Source organism: Nyctereutes procyonoides, unplaced genomic scaffold, assembly GCF_905146905.1.
Source record: "Nyctereutes procyonoides isolate TBG_1078 unplaced genomic scaffold, NYPRO_anot_genome, whole genome shotgun sequence".
In the NCBI taxonomy this organism is placed as follows: Eukaryota; Metazoa; Chordata; class Mammalia; order Carnivora; family Canidae; genus Nyctereutes; species Nyctereutes procyonoides.
Genome location: NW_026575033.1, coordinates 4,767,851 through 4,786,907, shown reverse-complemented (window position 1 = coordinate 4,786,907; position 19,057 = coordinate 4,767,851). Strand labels below are relative to the sequence as shown.

The following is a 19,057-nucleotide window of genomic DNA, read 5'->3' as shown; positions in this document are numbered from 1 at the left end:
TGTTTCCCCCTTCAGTTTTTACCTCACCAGATATTCTTCACTCTTTAAGACAGATTGGTTTAAAAAACGAAGCCAGTCTCAAAGAGAATGATGTTGTGCAAGTAGCAAAAAAAATTGAAGACTTACAGGTCAGTTCTTGCCCAAACCAGGACATTCTTCTAAAGAAAGCCAAAACACTCTTAATGGTTTTAAACAAGAATCATATGCTGTTGCAGTCGACTGAAGGAAAGATGACTCTGAAGAAAATAAAATGGGTTCCAGCTTGCAAGGAAAGGCCACCAAACTATCCAGGCTCTTTAGTCTGGAAGGGAGACGTCTGTAACCTTTGTGCGCCACCAGATATGTGTGACGGAGCCCATGCAATTCTGGTCGGCTCGTCACTTCCTCTTGTTGAGAGTGTTCATATTAACTTGGAGAAGGCTTTAGGGATCTTCACCAAACCTAGCATTAGTGCTGTCTTAAAACACTTTAAAATTGTTGTTGATTGGTATACTTCAAAAACCTTTAGTGATGAAGACTACTATCAATTTCAGCATATTTTGCTTGAAATTTATGGATTCATGCATGATCATTTGAATGAAGGAAAGGATGCTTTCAGAGCCTTAAAATTTCCATGGGTTTGGACTGGTAAAAAATTTTGTCCCCTTGCCCAAGCTGTGATAAAACCATTTCATGATCTTGACCTTCAGCCATATTTGCATAGTGTCCCTAAAACCATGGCAAAATTCCACCAACTGTTTAAGGTCTGTGGTTCAATAGAGGAGTTGACATCAGATCATATTTCCATGGTCATTCAGAAGGTGTATCTCAAAAGTGACCAAGATCTCAGTGATCAAGAAAGCAAACAAAATCTTCATCTTATGTTGAATATCATCAGATGGCTATACAGCAATCAGATTCCAGCAAGCCCCAACACGCCCGTTCCTATACATCATAGCAAAAATCCTTCCAAACTTATCATGAAGCCAATACATGAGTGCTGTTACTGTGACATCAAAGTTGATGACCTCAATGACTTACTGGAAGATTCAGTGGAACCAATCATTCTGGTGCACGAGGACATACCCATGAAAACCGCAGAATGGCTGAAAGTTCCATGCCTTAGCACAAGACTGATCAATCCTGAAAACATGGGATTTGAGCAGTCAGGTCAGAGGGAACCACTTACTGTAAGAATTAAAAATATTCTGGAAGAATATCCTTCAGTGTCAGATATTTTCAAAGAGCTACTTCAAAACGCTGATGATGCAAATGCAACCGAATGCAGTTTCATGATTGATATGCGAAGAAATATGGACATTCGAGAGAATCTGCTGGACCCAGGCATGGCAGCTTGCCACGGACCTGCTCTGTGGTCATTCAATAATTCTCAGTTCTCAGATTCAGATTTTGTGAACATCACCAGGTTAGGAGAATCTTTAAAGAGGGAAGAGGTTGACAAAGTTGGAAAATTTGGTCTTGGATTTAATTCTGTGTACCATATCACTGACATTCCCATCATTATGAGTCGAGAATTCATGATAATGTTCGATCCAAACATAAACCATATTAGTAAACACATTAAAGACAAATCTAATCCTGGGATCAAAATTAACTGGAGTAAACAACAAAAAAGACTCAGGAAATTTCCTAATCAGTTCAAACCATTCATAGATGTTTTTGGCTGTCAGTTACCTTTGACTGTAGAAGCACCTTACAGCTACAGTGGAACTCTTTTCCGACTGTCCTTTAGAACGCAACAGGAAGCGAAAGTGAGTGAAGTTAGTAGTACCTGCTATAATACAGCAGATATTTACTCTCTTGTGGATGAATTTAGTCTCTGTGGACACAGGCTTATCATTTTCACTCAGAGTGTGACCTCAATGTATTTGAAGTACTTGAAAATTGAGGAAACCAACCCCAGCTTGGCACAAGATACAGTAATAATTAAAAAAAAACCCTGTCCTTCCAAAGCATTGAGTGCTCCTGTCTTAAGTGTTTTAAAAGAAGCTGCTAGGCTCATGAAGACTTGCAGCAGTAGTAATAAAAAGCTTCCTGCGGATGCGCCAAAGTCATCTTGCATTCTTCAGATCACCGTTGAAGAATTTCACCATGTGTTCAGAAGGATTGCTGATTTACAGTCACCACTTTTCAGAGGTCCAGAGGATGACCTAACTGCCCTCTTTGAAATGGCTAAGTCTGGCCAATCGAAAAAGCCATCAGATGAGTTGCCACAAAAAACAGTAGAGTGTACCACATGGCTTATATGTACCTGCATGGATACAGGAGAGGCTCTGAAGTTTTCCCTGAATGAAAATGGACGAAGACTAGGGCTGGTTCCTTGTGGGGCAGTGGGAGTTCTGCTGTCTGAAATCCAGGATCAGAAGTGGGCTGTAAAACCACATGTGGGAGAAGTATTTTGCTATTTACCCTTACGAATAAAAACAGGATTGCCAGTTCACATCAATGGGTGTTTTGCTGTTACTTCAAATAGAAAAGAAATCTGGAAGACGGACACAAAAGGACGATGGAATACCACCTTCATGAGGCACGTTATTGTGAAAGCTTACTTGGAGGCCCTCAGTGTCCTCCGTGACCTGGCCACAAATGGGGAGCTAATGGACTATACTTACTACTCAGTGTGGCCTGATCCTGAATTAGTCCATGATGATTTTTCTGTAATTTGCCAAGGATTTTATGAAGATATAGCTCATGGAAAAGGGAAAGAATTGACCAGAGTCTTCTCTGATGGATCCATGTGGGTTTCCATGAAGAATGTGAGATTTCTAGATGACTCAATACTTAAAAGAAAAGATGTTGGTCCAGCAGCCTTCAAGATATTTTTGAAATACCTCAAGAAGACCGGGTCAAAAAACCTTTGTGCTGTTGAACTTCCTTCTTCAGTAAAATCAGGATTTGAAGAAGCTGGCTGTAAACAGATACTGCTTGAAAATACATTTTCAGAGAAGCAATTTTTCTCTGAAGTGTTTTTCCCAAATATTCAAGAAATCGAAGCAGAGCTCAGAGATCCTTTAATGAATTTTGTTCTAAATGAAAAAATTGATGAGTTCTCAGGAATTCTCCGTCTTACACCATGTATTCCTTGCTCTTTGGAGGGGCATCCTTTGGTTTTACCATCAAGATTAATACACCCTGAAGGACGAGTTGCAAAGTTATTTGATATTAAAGATGGGCGGTTTCCTTATGGTTCTACTCAGGATTATCTTAATCCTATTATTTTGATTAAGCTGGTTCAGTTAGGTATGGCAAAAGATGACATTTTATGGGATGACATGCTGGAACGGGCACAGTCCGTGGCTGAAATTAATAAAAGTGATCATGCTGCTGCTTGTCTAAGAAGTAGTATCCTATTAAGCCTCATTGATGAAAAACTAAAAATAAGGGATCCTAGAGCAAAGGATTTTGCTGCAAGATATCAAACAATCCCCTTCCTTCCATTTCTCACAAAGCCGGCAGGATTTTCTTTGGACTGGAAAGGTAACAGTTTTAAGCCTGAAACCATGTTTGCAGCAATTGACCTTTATACAGCCGAGCATCAGGATATAGTTTGTCTCTTGCAACCAATTCTAAATGAAAACTCACATTCCTTCAGAGGATGTGGTTCAGTGTCATTGGCTGTGAAGGAGTTTTTGGGATTACTAAAGAAGCCAACAGTTGATCTGGTTGTGAACCAATTGAAAGAAGTTGCAAAATCAGTTGATGATGGGGTTACATTGTACCAGGAGAACATCACCAATGCTTGCTACAAATACCTTCATGACGCAATGATGCAAAATGAAATCATTAAGATATCGATTATTGAAAAATTAAAACCCTTTAGCTTCATTCTAGTTGAGAATGCGTATGTTGACTCAGAAAAAGTTTCTTTTCATTTGAATTTTGAAGCAGCACCATACCTTTATCAGCTGCCTAATAAGTACAAAAATAATTTTCGTGAACTTTTTGAAAGTGTGGGTGTGAGGCAGTCATTTACTGTTGAAGATTTTGCTCTTGTTTTGGAATCTATTGATCAAGAGAAAGGAACAAAGCAAATAACAGAAGAGAATTTCCAGCTTTGCCGGCGAATAATTAGTGAGGGAATATGGAGTCTTATTAGAGAAAAGAAACAAGAATTTTGTGAGAAAAATTATGGCAAAATATTACTGCCAGATACTAATCTCAAGCTTCTCCCTGCTAAATCTTTATGCTACAATGACTGCCCCTGGATTAAAGTAAAGGACACCACTGTAAAATACTGTCATGCTGATATACCCAGGGAAGTAGCTGTAAAACTAGGAGCAGTCCCAAAGCGACATAAAGCCTTAGAGAGGTATGCATCCAACATCTGTTTTACAACACTTGGCACGGAATTTGGGCAGAAAGAAAAATTGACCAGCAGAATTAAGAGTATCCTTAATGCCTATCCTTCAGAAAAGGAAATGTTGAAGGAGCTTCTTCAAAATGCTGATGATGCAAAGGCCACAGAAATCTGTTTTGTGTTTGATCCTAGACAGCATCCAGTTGATAGAATATTTGATGATAAGTGGGCTCCACTGCAAGGGCCAGCACTTTGTGTGTACAATAACCAACCTTTTACAGAAGATGATGTCAGAGGAATTCAGAATCTTGGAAAAGGCACCAAAGAAGGAAATCCTTGTAAAACTGGACAGTATGGAATAGGATTCAATTCTGTGTATCATATTACAGACTGCCCTTCTTTTATTTCTGGCAATGACATCTTATGTATTTTTGATCCTCATGCCAGATATGCACCAGGAGCCACATCTGTTAGTCCTGGACGCATGTTTAGAGATTTGGATGCAGATTTTAGGACACAGTTCTCAGATGTTCTGGATCTTTATTTGGGAACCCACTTTAAATTGGACAATTGTACAATGTTTAGATTTCCTCTTCGTAATGCGGAAATGGCAAAAGTTTCAGAAATTTCTTCAGTTCCATCATCAGACAGAATGGTCCAGAATCTTTTGGACAAATTGCGGTCAGATGGGGCAGAACTTTTAATGTTTCTTAATCACATGGAAAAGATTTCTATTTGTGAAATAGATAAAGGGACTGGAGCTCTGAATGTGCTGTATTCTGTAAAGGGCAAAATCACAGATGGGGACAGATTGAAAAGGAAGCAGTTTCATGCATCTGTAATCGATAGTGTTACTAAAAAGAGACAGCTCAAAGACATACCAGTTCAACAGATAACCTATACTATGGATACAGAAGACTCCGAAGGAAATCTTACAACATGGCTAATCTGTAATAGGTCAGGTTTTTCAAGTATGGAAAAAGTGTCTAAGAGTGTTATATCGGCTCACAAGAATCAAGATATCACTCTGTTTCCACGTGGGGGAGTAGCTGCTTGCATTACTCACAACTATAAGAAGCCCCACAGGGCCTTCTGTTTCTTGCCCCTCTCTTTAGAGACGGGATTACCATTTCATGTGAATGGCCACTTTGCTCTAGATTCAGCCAGAAGAAATCTGTGGAGGGATGATAATGGAGTTGGTGTTCGCAGTGACTGGAATAACAGTTTAATGACAGCATTAATAGCGCCTGCATATGTTGAATTACTAATCCAGCTGAAAAAGCGCTATTTCCCTGGTTCTGACCCAACATTATCAGTTTTACAGAACACGCCTATTCATGTTGTAAAAGATACTTTAAAGAAGTTTTTATCATTTTTCCCGGTTAACAGGCTTGACCTACAACCAGATTTATATTGTCTGGTGAAAGCCCTTTACAGTTGCATTCATGAAGACATGAAACGTCTTCTGCCTGTTGTACGGGCTCCCAATATTGACGGCTCTGATTTACACTCTGCAGTTATAATTACTTGGATTAATATGTCTACTTCCAATAAAACCAGACCGTTTTTTGACAACTTACTGCAGGATGAATTACAGCACCTTAAAAATGCAGACTATAACATTACAACCCGCAAGACAGTAGCAGAGAATGTCTACAGACTGAAACATTTGCTTTTAGAAATTGGTTTCAACTTGGTCTATAACTGTGATGAAACTGCAAATCTATACCACTGTCTTATAGATGCAGATATTCCTGTCAGTTATGTCACTCCTGCTGATGTTAGGTCCTTTTTAATGACATTTTCATCTCCTGACACTAACTGCCATATTGGGAAGCTGCCTTGCCGTCTCCAGCAGACTAACCTAAAGCTTTTTCATAGTTTAAAACTTCTAGTGGATTATTGTTTTAAGGATGCAGAAGAAAATGAAATTGAAGTGGAAGGACTGCCCCTTCTCATTACGCTGGACAGCGTTTTGCAGACATTTGATGCAAAACGACCCAAGTTTCTGACAACATACCATGAATTGATTCCATCTCGCAAAGACTTGTTCATGAATACATTATATTTGAAATACAGTAATATTTTATTGAACTGTAAGGTTGCAAAAGTGTTTGACATTTCTAGCTTTGCTGATTTGTTATCCTCTGTGTTGCCTCGTGAATACAAGACCAAAAATTGTACAAAGTGGAAGGACAATTTTGCAAGTGAGTCTTGGCTTAAGAATGCATGGCATTTTATTAGCGAGTCTGTAAATGTGAAAGAAGATCAGGAGGAAACACAACCAACATTTGACATTGTCGTTGAAACCCTCAAGGACTGGGCATTGCTTCCAGGAACAAAGTTTACCGTTTCAGCCAATCAGCTTGTAGTTCCTGAAGGTGATGTTCTGCTTCCTTTGAGTCTCATGCACATTGCAGTTTTTCCAAATGCCCAGAGTGATAAAGTTTTTCATGCTCTAATGAAAGCTGGCTGCATTCAACTTGCATTGAACAAAATCTGCTCCAAAGACAGTGCATTTGTTCCTCTGTTGTCATGTCACACGGCAAACATAGAAAGCCCCACAAGCATTTTAAAGGCTGTACATTATATGGTTCAAACTTCAACATTTAGGACTGAAAAATTAGTAGAAAATGACTTTGAAGCACTTTTGATGTATTTCAACTGCAATTTGAGTCACTTGATGTCTCAAGATGACATAAAAATTCTGAAATCACTTCCATGCTACAAATCCATCAGTGGTCGCTACATGAGCATTGCAAGATTTGGAACGTGCTATGTGCTCACAAAAAGTATCCCTTCAGCTGAAGTGGAAAAATGGACACAATTGTCGTCGTCTGCATTTCTTGAAGAAAAAATACACCTAAAAGAACTATATGAGGTGCTTGGCTGTGTACCTGTAGATGATCTTGAGGTATATTTGAAACACCTTTTACCAAAAATTGAAAATCTCTCTTATGATGCAAAATTAGAGCATTTAATCTATCTTAAGAATAGATTATCAAGCATTGAGGAATTGTCAGAAATCAAGGAACAACTTTTTGAAAAACTGGAAAGTTTACTGATAATCCATGATGCCAACAGTCGACTAAAGCAAGCAAAACATTTCTATGATAGAACGGTTAGAGTTTTTGAAGTTATGCTTCCTGAAAAGCTGTTTATTCCTAAGGACTTCTTTAAAAAATTGGAACAACTTATAAAGCCCAAAAATCAAGCCACATTCATGACCTCCTGGGTGGAATTCTTACGAAACATCGGCCTGAAATACATACTTTCTCAGCAGCAGTTGCTACAGTTTGCTAAGGAAATCAGTGTGAGAGCTAATACAGAAAACTGGTCTAAGGAAACATTGCAAAATACGGTTGATATCCTCCTCCATCATATATTCCAAGAACGAATGGATTTGTTATCTGGAAATTTTCTGAAAGAACTTTCTTTAATACCATTCTTGTGTCCTGAGCGGGCCCCTGCTGAATTCATTAGGTTTCATCCTCAATACCAAGAGGTCAATGGAACACTTCCTCTCATAAAGTTCAATGGAGCACAAGTAAACCCCAAATTCAAGCAGTGTGATGTGCTCCAACTCTTATGGACATCCTGCCCTATTCTTCCAGAGAAAGCCACACCCTTGAGCATCAGAGAACAAGAAGGTAGTGACCTTGGTCCACAGGAACAGCTTGAGCAAGTTTTAAGTATGCTTAATGTGAACCTGGATCCTCCTCTCGATAAGGTCATTAATAACTGCAGAAACATATGCAACATAACCACTTTGGATGAAGAGATGGTAAAAACCAGAGCAAAGGTCTTAAGGAGCATATATGAATTTCTCAGTGCAGAAAAAAGGGAGTTTCGGTTTCAGCTGCGTGGGGTGGCTTTCGTGATGGTAGAAGATGGTTGGAAACTCCTGAAGCCTGAGGAGGTAGTGATAAATCTAGAATATGAATCTGATTTTAAACCTTACTTATATAAGCTACCTTTAGAACTGGGCACATTTCACCAGTTGTTCAAACATCTGGGTACTGAAGATATTATTTCAACAAAGCAGTATGTTGAAGTTTTGAGCCGCATATTCAAAAATTCTGAAGGAAAACAGTTAGATCCTAATGAAATGCGCACAGTTAAGAGAGTAGTTTCTGGCTTGTTTAAGAGTCTGCAGAATGATTCAGTCAAGGTGAGGAGTGATCTTGAGAATGTACGAGACCTTGCACTTTATCTTCCAAGCCAGGATGGCAGACTAGTAAAGTCAAGCATCTTAGTTTTTGATGATGCACCGCATTACAAAAGTAGAATCCAGGGGAATATTGGTGTGCAGATGTTGGTTGACCTTAGCCAGTGCTACTTGGGGAAGGACCATGGCTTTCATACTAAATTGATAATGCTCTTTCCTCAAAAACTTAGACCTCGTTTACTGAGCAGTATACTTGAAGAGCAGTTAGATGAAGAGACTCCCAAAGTTTGTCAGTTTGGAGCATTGTGTTCTCTTCAGGGCAGATTGCAGTTACTCTTGTCTTCTGAACAGTTCATCACAGGACTAATTAGAATTATGAAGCATGAAAATGATAATGCTTTCCTGGCCAATGAAGAAAAAGCCATAAGACTTTGCAAAGCCCTAAGAGAAGGATTGAAAGTGTCCTGTTTTGAAAAGCTTCAAACAACATTAAGAGTTAAAGGTTTTAATCCTATTCCCCACAGTAGAAGTGAAACTTTTGCTTTTCTGAAGAGATTTGGTAATGCAGTCATTCTGCTGTACATACAGCACTCAGACAGTAAGGACATTAATTTCTTGTTAGCATTGGCAATGACACTGAAATCAGCAACGGACAATTTGATTTCTGACACTTCATATTTAATTGCTATGCTAGGATGCAATGATATTTACAGGATCAGTGAGAAGCTTGATAGTTTAGGAGTAAAATATGACTCTTCAGAACCATCAAAACTTGAACTTCCAATGCCTGGCACCCCAATACCTGCCGAAATACATTATACTCTGCTTATGGATCCAATGAATGTTTTTTACCCAGGAGAGTATGTTGGGTACCTTGTTGATGCTGAAGGTGGTGATATCTATGGATCATACCAGCCAACCTATACATATGCAATTATTGTACAAGAAGTTGAAAGAGAAGATGCTGATAATTCTAGTTTTCTGGGAAAGATATATCAGATTGATATTGGGTATAGTGAATATAAAATAGTTAGCTCACTCGATCTGTATAAGTTTTCAAGGCCTGAGGAAAGCTCTCAAAGCAGAGATAGTGCCCCTTCTACACCAACCAGCCCTACTGAGTTCCTAGCCCCTGGTCTACGAAGCATTCCTCCTCTTTTCTCTGGTAGAGAGAGCCAGAAGACCTCATCTTCAAAACATCATTCCCCTAAAAAGCTCAAGGTGAATTCTTTACCAGAAATCTTAAAAGAAGTCACATCAGTCGTGGAGCAAGCTTGGAAACTTCCAGAATCTGAAAGAAAAAAGATTATTAGGCGGTTGTATTTGAAATGGCACCCTGACAAAAATCCAGAGAATCATGACATTGCCAATGAAGTGTTTAAACACTTGCAGAATGAAATCAACAGGCTAGAGAAACAGGCTTTTCTAGATCAGAATGCAGACAGAGCCTCGAGGCGGACATTTTCAACCTCGGCATCCCGATTTCAGTCAGACAAGTACTCATTTCAAAGATTTTATACTTCATGGAATCAAGAGGCAACGAGCCACAAATCTGAAAGGCAACAACAGAATAAAGAAAAAAGCACACCTGCAGCTGGACAGACCTACTCTCAAAGGTTCTTTGTTCCTCCCACTTTTAAGTCAGTTGGTAATCCAGTTGAAGCACGTAGATGGTTAAGACAAGCTAGAGCGAATTTTTCAGCTGCCAGGAATGACCTTCATAAAAATGCCAATGAGTGGGTGTGCTTTAAGTGTCACCTCTCTACCAAACTAGCTTTGATCGCCGCTGACTATGCTGTGAGAGGGAAGTCCGATAAAGATGTAAAGCCAACTGCACTTGCACAAAAAATAGAGGAATACAGTCAACAACTTGAAGGATTGACAAATGATGTCCACACATTGGAGGCTTATGGTGTGGACAGTTTAAAAACAAGATACCCCGACTTACTTCCTTTCCCACAGATCCCAAATGACAGGTTCACCTCTGAGGTTGCCATGAGGGTGATGGAATGTACGGCCTGTATCATCATAAAACTTGAAAATTTTATACAACAAAAAGTGTGAAGGTATTTTAAAAAAAAAAGCAGAGCTAGACCTGGACTGTGTTGTAGCACAAATATGAATTGCTGAACTTCCTTATGCTTCATTGCCAGTTATTTAAGAATTGCAAAGCACATTGCAGATCGTTGGGAAGAACTTTGGAGTTGTTGTTAAACATCAGTATCCCTTAACTGAATCTAAAAGCGAACAATTTTGAAGATGGCAACTGCAGAATTGCTAGGTGTATTTGAATGGCTAGGATGGCACATTACTGAGCTGCACTTTAATGTAACCAAAGCTTAGCGGTTTGTTGGATAAGAGTCTGTGTATGTCTGATGAGGATGGAGTTACTTTTCTGTTTTTAACATGGTGTTTTTGAAGGAGCTCATGAAACACTGGACATATCATTGGTTTAAACAAATAAGGGGAATTAAGTCTTTGATCACTTCTTTAATCGGATCCTCTTTTGGATGCATTATTATCAGCTGGCTCTGATTATGAATTTGTTGCAATTTTACATCTTAAATACTCAGTACATTTAAAAAATGGTACAATATTTTAATCCTGAATATTACTTGATTAAGAGTATGCAGATAGTACTTCTTAGGGTGCACTGAGTGCACTTTACATCTTTATTTTAAATGGTTTTCTACACCTTATGTTTACAGGCTTCCTTTTTCATGAAGGTAACGTATGGAAAACTCAACATGGTGGCAGTTCTTATCACCAGATGTTGATATTGCGTCCAAGAACTGCTTACCAAAACATTTGTCAACTGTTAGAACATTTGCTTTCTGTTTGTACATATTTTCCAAAAATATAATTTATATGGCGTGATTGAACGGGATGCAATCTTTTGTTGTCTAAAGGTGCTGCAGTTAAAAAAAAATATCTTCTCTCAACATGGCACTTAGTGGAATTTTTTGGATTTTACTTTGAAAACATTTAAAAAGTGTAAAACCATTGTGACAATATCCAGTAGTTTATAAAAGAGGAATAATCATCAGCTTGCATTTTCCCCATGAATGATTCAGAACTGACATTTGATTTTCATCCTGTTTGAGTGTCCTCCTATACTGTACTTATTTCGGCATAGTTCTTTTGCAGAATGTAAAAAAAAAAAAGGTAATGATAATTAGTTTTATTATATAAGTGTGCTGGCTGTAAATGATGCTAGATATAATATTTTATGCAATTAAGGGCTTATGGAACATATTAAAACTTTTTTACTTTTATGGTAATAAGGAATGTTTGTGCCTCCATTATTGTATTGCTTCTGGATGTGAAGCTATGTAATTATTTCTGCTGTTATATTAAGTGCCATACTTTTAATAAAGCAGATGTACATACGAAATTATCGTAACTGGTATTTCCTGAAAATCAAACTTAGTATCTTCCTTTATAATGTTTTGAGGTATGAATATGTGTGTACTTATTGGCAGTATTTAGGATAGAATTTTTTATTTCTATACTGGAATTTTAGTATGTTCTTTGTTTAATGATTGAATATGAAGTACTTGATGTATACTGTGTTTATTAGGTGCTCATTGGTTTAGTTAATACTTTTATTTTTCCTTTTTATGGAATACGATTAGCTGATATATATGGTACAGTATATATATAGATATATAGATATGCATATATATGTACACACATATATATAGACGTATTTGGCTGCAGGTACATTAGGTATTGTGGCTCTTCCATAGGTAGAGGCTGACTTGATATTTACCTTACCTCAGGATGGGGCTGCACATCTGGGGCTAATTTACTCTTGAGCCCTAAACAGAAGATGTTCATCTTTATACCAGACACATAGGTTTTCAAAGCTAGGCAGACCAGGGCTAGAGTTTCTGTTCTGGTGCTTAACCAAATTCTGGGTCTTCAGGTTTCTGGGACATCTTCAGAAGTGCTTGCTACCTTGAAACGCAGATTCAGCACTTGGAATATATTTTGTTTTTTGATATTAAATTTTATACAGAAAACTTTGGCCGTTGTGCTAGTTGAGCTAGTTGGAGTTGTTGGTTTTGTTTTGTTTTGTTTTCTATACTTGTAAAAAAAAAAAAATACAGGTTCACAGTCCTTGATATACAACCCTTGGATCTAGATGTATTTCAGAATTTGGATTTTAGCAAGTTAATACAAACATTCCCATCAGGGTTGGTAGCACTCCTAAACACATTAATATTTCTGCAGTGAAGCCTGTGAATACTTGCACTGACTTGAATACCTAAGCTTAATATGTAACCTCACCTAAATTCAGGTCAGATCTCACCACCAGTAGTTTGCTGCAGACGTATTTGGAAGATGTTCATATTTTTGGAGCTTTCTAGATTTTGAAATTCAGGGTAAGGAATTTCTGACATGAACTAATTTTGTATTTTATTTTTTTATGCTTTCCCTTTCCGCTTTTATTAAAAGGAAAATGGAAACTTGGCGCATGTGTGGAGAAGCTGCTCTGAGTAGCACACAGTCTAGCAAGGATTTGGGACAGGCCTTCCTGCAGTCAGGAGCAGGTGCTGTGCTGCCTGGTGAGCAAAGGACAGAAGCCTCCCCCCACAGGTTGGCAGAACTGTTCTCAGCCTCCACAAGGACACTCAGCGAGAACCTGTGCAGCCCAGATAGTTTAAAAAGCAACGGGGAGTTGGAGGCCAGGCAGTGCCGAGAGCCGCAGGATAACATCGGCAAAGTGTTCCATTAGCGCTTAATAAAGAGAGGACGTCATGGGCCTGATGTGCGGGTGTGGGGGATTCGCTTCCTTTGGTGCCAGATGACATGTTCTGTACTTGACGAGTTCTGTAGATCTCGAGGACAGCATTTGCAGTGCTGGTAGAAAAGAGTAATTAATAGATTTTAATTAGCCATGTATTATTTGAGGTTCTATGAGAAACAGAACCAGCAGGAGACATACAGATGGACACATGGAGAGATCTCTTTCCAGGAAGGGACCCGTGATTGTGGGGGCTGACAGGTGCAGAATCCAGAGGGCAGGAGGCTGCCACGGCTGCACACACTTGGGCAGGGCAGAAGTGCAGCCTACCCCGGGATATCCGCATGGTTTGGCTTCCAAAGGCTTTTTCTGTTAATCTTGTTGGAATAAAAATGGCTTAAAGTAGTGTCATTCATTCATTTGTAAACAGCCCCCCCACCCCACCCCGGCACTGTGTGCAGGCCTTATGTTAGGTGTTGGGGGTGTGAAGGTGCATCCTGGATTTAAAGGATCTGCACTGTTTAAAGGATTTGCACTGTTTGAATATTCAGTGCAAAATGGATTTTTACTTAGTGATGCCCTTAGATCCTCTTGTTCCACCTGCATGTTTGCACCTGATAGAAAAATTTATTTGGCTTTGAAATAACAGCAAATCTGATGTGGAATTTAAAATACAGCACACTGCTGAATATGAGTAAATTTGATGTCTTGAATCAGGGAAAGAAGGGACAAAAAAACTACATAAGCACCACCTAAGAGCCTTCACGTGAGGGGCTCTGCCTTTCAGAACAGCTTGGGCTCTTCCTCACTGATCCCCCAAAGCAGTGGAGACTGACCAGGTGGGTGGCAGGGGCAAAGGGTGGGGAAGGACCTGAACATGCCAAGCTCACTTGTGAATTTTACTGTGAATTTGGGTGCCTTCAGGAGAGGTCTGGTCGGTCTGTCTGCTCTCTTCCACGTGGTGAGTTACAGGAGTGCGGAGCCCATAGTTCTCCCTGAGCCAGGAGATGATCCTATGATTCAGGTCTTAGGGAGTCCATTTTGCTGCAAATCAGACTTCTTTACTATTAAATCTGATAGTTTGGTCTTCATCTTTCTGACTTGTGTCTACTCAGCTGGTTTGGAAGTTGAAAAAGAGATAAGGGCTGAGGTTGCTCAAATATCAATACCCAATAGTCTACGACCACTTGGAATATAAGAATATTAGTGTACATAGCTAATTAGGTATGTTCATTTGGTACGTTCATAGTCAGGACCTTGGACCTTTAAGAACAATTTAAATTACATTGCATAATATGTTTAAAAGGACAGGTTTATGTAATAGGTTTTAGAATACAGCCTTTCTAAAAGTTTTGATTCTAACCAAGGATGAATTCCTTATCACTGGAGAATGCAGCTATCCACAATAACTTCTTTCATGATGATTCCAAGTAGCAAGGGAGCAAAAAAACAAAGCAAAAGTAATTTACATCTTTTATTTAAAGGTTTCTATCCTTCATAATTTCTCCTTGATTCTTTTTCTTGACCTTGTGTCAACTGAACTTGAAGGTACTTGTTTTGCACAAACATGGAGCAAGAGAGCAAATAATGAAAAAACAAAGGCAGTACTACTTACTATGACAGAATGTTGTAGCAAGAAAGCAGACATTAAGAAATCAGAACTTTAAACAGAAAAGGTGAATACCAATTTATAATCTAAAAAAACCCACCCCCTGTGAAACTTTAGGCACATTATATTTAGGGTCGAGTTCAGGACACGCCTAATTTTTATTCTGTAATTCCAAGTGTTAATGCACATAGCAATTTGAAAATCCAGGATTTGCTGTTAGTGGGCTATCCTTTTAAATGAAGATCTTATTCAAACAGCATTAGAAATAAAGTGTACATGGGACACCTGGGTGGCTCAGGGGTTGAGTGTCTGCCTTCGGCTCAGGTCAGGATCCTGGGATCCTGGGATCAAGTCCTGCATTGGGACCCCGCAGGGATCCTGCTGCTCCCTCAGCCTATGTCTCTGCCTCTCTCTGTGTCTCTCTCATGAATAAATAAAATCTTAAAAAAAATAGAGTTCACTTTTCTACATTCAGTTCTGAGACTGCAAAAAAAAAAAAAAAAAAAAAAAGAACCTGAACTTGCGTTTACAGTTATAAACCCTATAAATAGAAAGTTGCAATGCTGTTGGCCCTACCACATCTTGTGCTGCTCGGTGATTCTAATTATAACCAGTAAAACACAAAACCGAACCAAGCCAAACGCATCACTCTTTGACAACTGGCATTTTACGGAATGAGTGGCTTCCACAAAGCTAGCCTGTTTTCATAGGTTCAGTGTGTCCTATTTGATTTACATAACAACATATAAACAATTGGTACTAAGCTTCATAGAAACACCCAGTCTGTTATACTGTGTTAAGAGGTAAATGCACAGGCTGGGCGGTTATGAGTCCCACCACCTACTAGCTGCTTGATCCTGGTGGATGACAAAACCCTTTTGGACTCTGGTTTCCTTACTTGTCAAACGAATATAATCCCATTTACACAATTAGCACATAGGCTGGCATTGGATAAAGTGAGACAACATACCAGAGTTTTTCAAAGTGAAAACAGCTGCTCACATGGAGGGTCACATTTCAGATTAATTTCACTAGGTACTGTATGACCTTCTGACTTGTCCTAGCTGAACCTTTTTAAAATCATCCCATAACTTGGGGGAAACATAATACCTACCTCAAAGCGCTGTCGTGGGGATTAAAGGAAGCAAAGACGAACAAGTTTGTGAAAAATGTTGGTTGGTTTTTTATTGCTTATTGACTATGTATAAAGAAAACATGATTAATTTTTGTATAATTTATTCCTTGACAACACTGAAATTCAGATCAACTCAAGTCCTCTAGAAACCTGAAGATTTCTTCTAAAACCTGACACACTTTGCATTAAAAGGGAGAACTTGTGGGTCTGACTGGGAACACCTTTGGAGGAGCAATGTATTATTGATCAATGCTACTTTTTATGGGAAGTTAGTCATGGCTGAACAGCATTAATTCATTCCATACGCGATTCAGTATTTCATTGTAGATTGATTATTCACAAGAAAGAAGAAGAAAAGTCACAATGGTTCTGATGAAAATAAACCTAGTGGAATACCTCCCCCCCCCTTTTTTGCTATTGCTAGGCTTTTGTGTCTAATATAGGCTTTTGTCTGTGCACACCATTCTGAGATCATGTATTTTCATCAGAACACCTTCACTGGCCTATTTTTCTGAGTTCCTTTTGAAAGTGTGACCTCCTACTTCCCATCCACTGTGCACCATTCACCAGGATGTCAAGTAGCTCAGTGTGAAGGCTTGAGGTCAGCAATGTAAAGCTCACTGAAATGAGGCAGGTGCTCCATGGAAGATGCAGGTGGTTTAGAGGCAGATGTGACTGTGTTCATGGCATGTGGTACCCACGCCAGCCACGGACAGGTAGAGCTTCCCATCTGGACACACACAAATTTCATAGAGTCTCTGTGAGCTGCCGGCGGGACCCTGAGTCCCCTGAACCAACTTGGGTAAACACACAGTTTCAGCATCAAGCACAAGCTGTTTGGGAGAAAAGGAGAGATGAAATGGTAGAGAGGAAGGAACACAGTAGTGTGAAACTCCTATCTCAAAATGCTCCAGACAGGTTGGTTTCTTTTCTGCATAGAAAATGAAACAGGCGCCTGACTTAGGTCATAATGATCAGATTCTCTTAAAGCTTATTTCTAGGGGCACCTGGGTGGCTCAGTGGTTGAGCGCCTGCCTTTGGCTTAGGTCATGATCCCTGGGTCATGGAATCGAGTCCCACATTGGGCTTCCTGCATGGAGCCTTCTCTCTCTGCCTTTCTCTATGTCTCTTATGAGTAAATAAATGAAATCTTAAAAAAAAAATAAAGCCTATTTCTAGTTTTCTAGAATTTCTAGGCAGAGGCTTAATAATTCCTCTCCAAACTGAAGTTTTTTTTTTCTTTTAAACCCATTGTGCTCAGGCAACCCCGGGTGGCTCAGCGGTTTAGCGCCGCCTTCAGTCCAGGGCCTGATCCTGGAGACCCAGGATCGGATCCAGTCCCATGTCAGGCACCATGGAGCCTGCTTCTGCCTCTGCCTGTGTCTCTGCCTCTCTCTCTCTCTCTCTCTCTCTCTCTCTCTCTCTCTCTCTCTCTCTCTCCTCTCTGTGTGTCTCTCATGAATAAATAAAATAAAATCTTAAAAAAAAACCCATTGTGCTAGTTGAGCTAGGAACATTTATGATGCTACACTCTCAGAAATACCTTTCAGAATTACCTGCAAAAAACTCTTTTGATTCACATTTATTTTGTGATATACTTTAACGTTATGCTAAATCACCTCTACCTCATTAGTGTAAAGTACAAGTCACAGAAATAAAGTCATCTTAATAATTTTTACCTGTGAATGTTGGAATTTCAGTTGGTTTTCTTTTCCTGTGAGAGGTGATTGACTTCATCATTAGCTACCATTTCCCTAACTTCTAAAATATTATTTGAAAATCAGCTGCCTTCTCTTAGATGTGGAAAAGCAGTAGACACTCGGACTAGAGCCAACTACGGTTAAATGGAAGCTATTGGGATTTTTGTTCCTCCTATGGTTTAATTAAACTGAAATGTAAACAAATGGCCCTTAATTGGGGTTTGGAAATCTTTTGGGGAACTAAAGACTGTCACACTGGATACCCTAACCTTACCAAGGGCGCATCCACTTGTTAGAAGGAATTGAAGTATGTCATGGGCGCACATGTTTTTCCCCCCACAAACAAGGTTGGACTCTTCCTTTATTTTACATACTCTCACCCACGAACTCTACTCTTTTCATAAACTGATGTTTGCCATCTGTACTCCCCCTGGGGAAGTTGACCACTGCCATGTGAAGCCATGGGTGGAACAGTATTAGAAGCAGAGCTTTATTTACCTTGTGGTCTGGGACACAGTTAGAGTAAAAGAAATGAAATCTATTTTTTTTTTTTTTTAACACAGAACCTACTTAGGCTATTGTCCGATGCTTTGGATTTGTGGCTACCTAGTCTTCCCTAATGTGTGTTAGCTTTTCCTTGTTGGCTTCTCTGCTCTCCCTTATTATGGTTAATCAGTGAATTTTTTTCTAGTTGTTATTTTTTTCCTGCTCTTCTAGCAAACTGTCATCACTGGCAGTCCACATACTGCATCCCTGCTCACCTTCCTTTATCTTTATGGGAATATATCTTGTGGGAGACCAGCCACCCCCACACTTTGAACTAGCTCCCAGTAATAAGGGATATCAACTTTAATTATGAGTCAGGCTGTGTGCTACTATAAAAATGATACCTTATTTGTGGAAATAAGTGGTTATTATTTCAAAATTAAAATTAGTATTTTTTCAAAATAATACATCTTAAGTATGTAATAACATTATAATTTAGTAATGAGATTCCAGAATTCTTGACTTCCATTTTGGCATTTATCTGCTCTTGGCATCATAACATTTTAAGTTATAACTTAAAGGGGCTTCACTGGATGTCTTTTATATTACACTAGCAGGCTGTCATTGGATGGGTCCTGTCCACACTTAGGAGCTGCCTCTCATTGTCTCCATTTGCTGCCTCAATCACACCTTCCTTTTAATAGTAAGTGAATGTAATTTCAAATATTACCACCTATATCACCACACTGGTATCTCATAACTCTGTGACATAGTTAAGCAAATATTATTTTTCCTATTTGACAAATGAGAAGATAGGTCCAGGTGTGGAGAGGCCTGTTAACTTTCCTGAACTCATACAAATTCATGAGTTGATCTAGTGCTAGAACAATCAATACTGAGTAGTGAGTGCTC

General features: G+C 39.1%; 2 protein-coding genes across 4 annotated transcripts in view; one reads left to right on the top strand and one right to left on the bottom strand.

The window, feature by feature from the left end:
* Positions 1–11,879, top strand: part of SACS (sacsin molecular chaperone) — a 78,155-nt gene extending 66,276 nt beyond the window's left edge. The window contains 1 exon segment of the mRNA XM_055317250.1: positions 1–11,879. Within this exon segment, the coding sequence (XP_055173225.1) occupies positions 1–10,529 (10,529 nt within the window). The 3' untranslated portion in view covers positions 10,530–11,879.
* Positions 11,880–16,043: 4,164 nt separating this feature from the next.
* SGCG (sarcoglycan gamma) overlaps positions 16,044–19,057 on the bottom strand; it is a 127,175-nt gene continuing 124,161 nt past the window's right edge. For all 3 annotated transcript variants that reach the window (XM_055317251.1, XM_055317252.1, XM_055317253.1), the window contains exon 8: positions 16,044–16,792. In XM_055317251.1, coding sequence (XP_055173226.1) covers positions 16,619–16,792 — 174 coding nt within the window. In that variant the 3' untranslated portion in view covers positions 16,044–16,618. The remainder of the gene's footprint in view (positions 16,793–19,057) is intronic.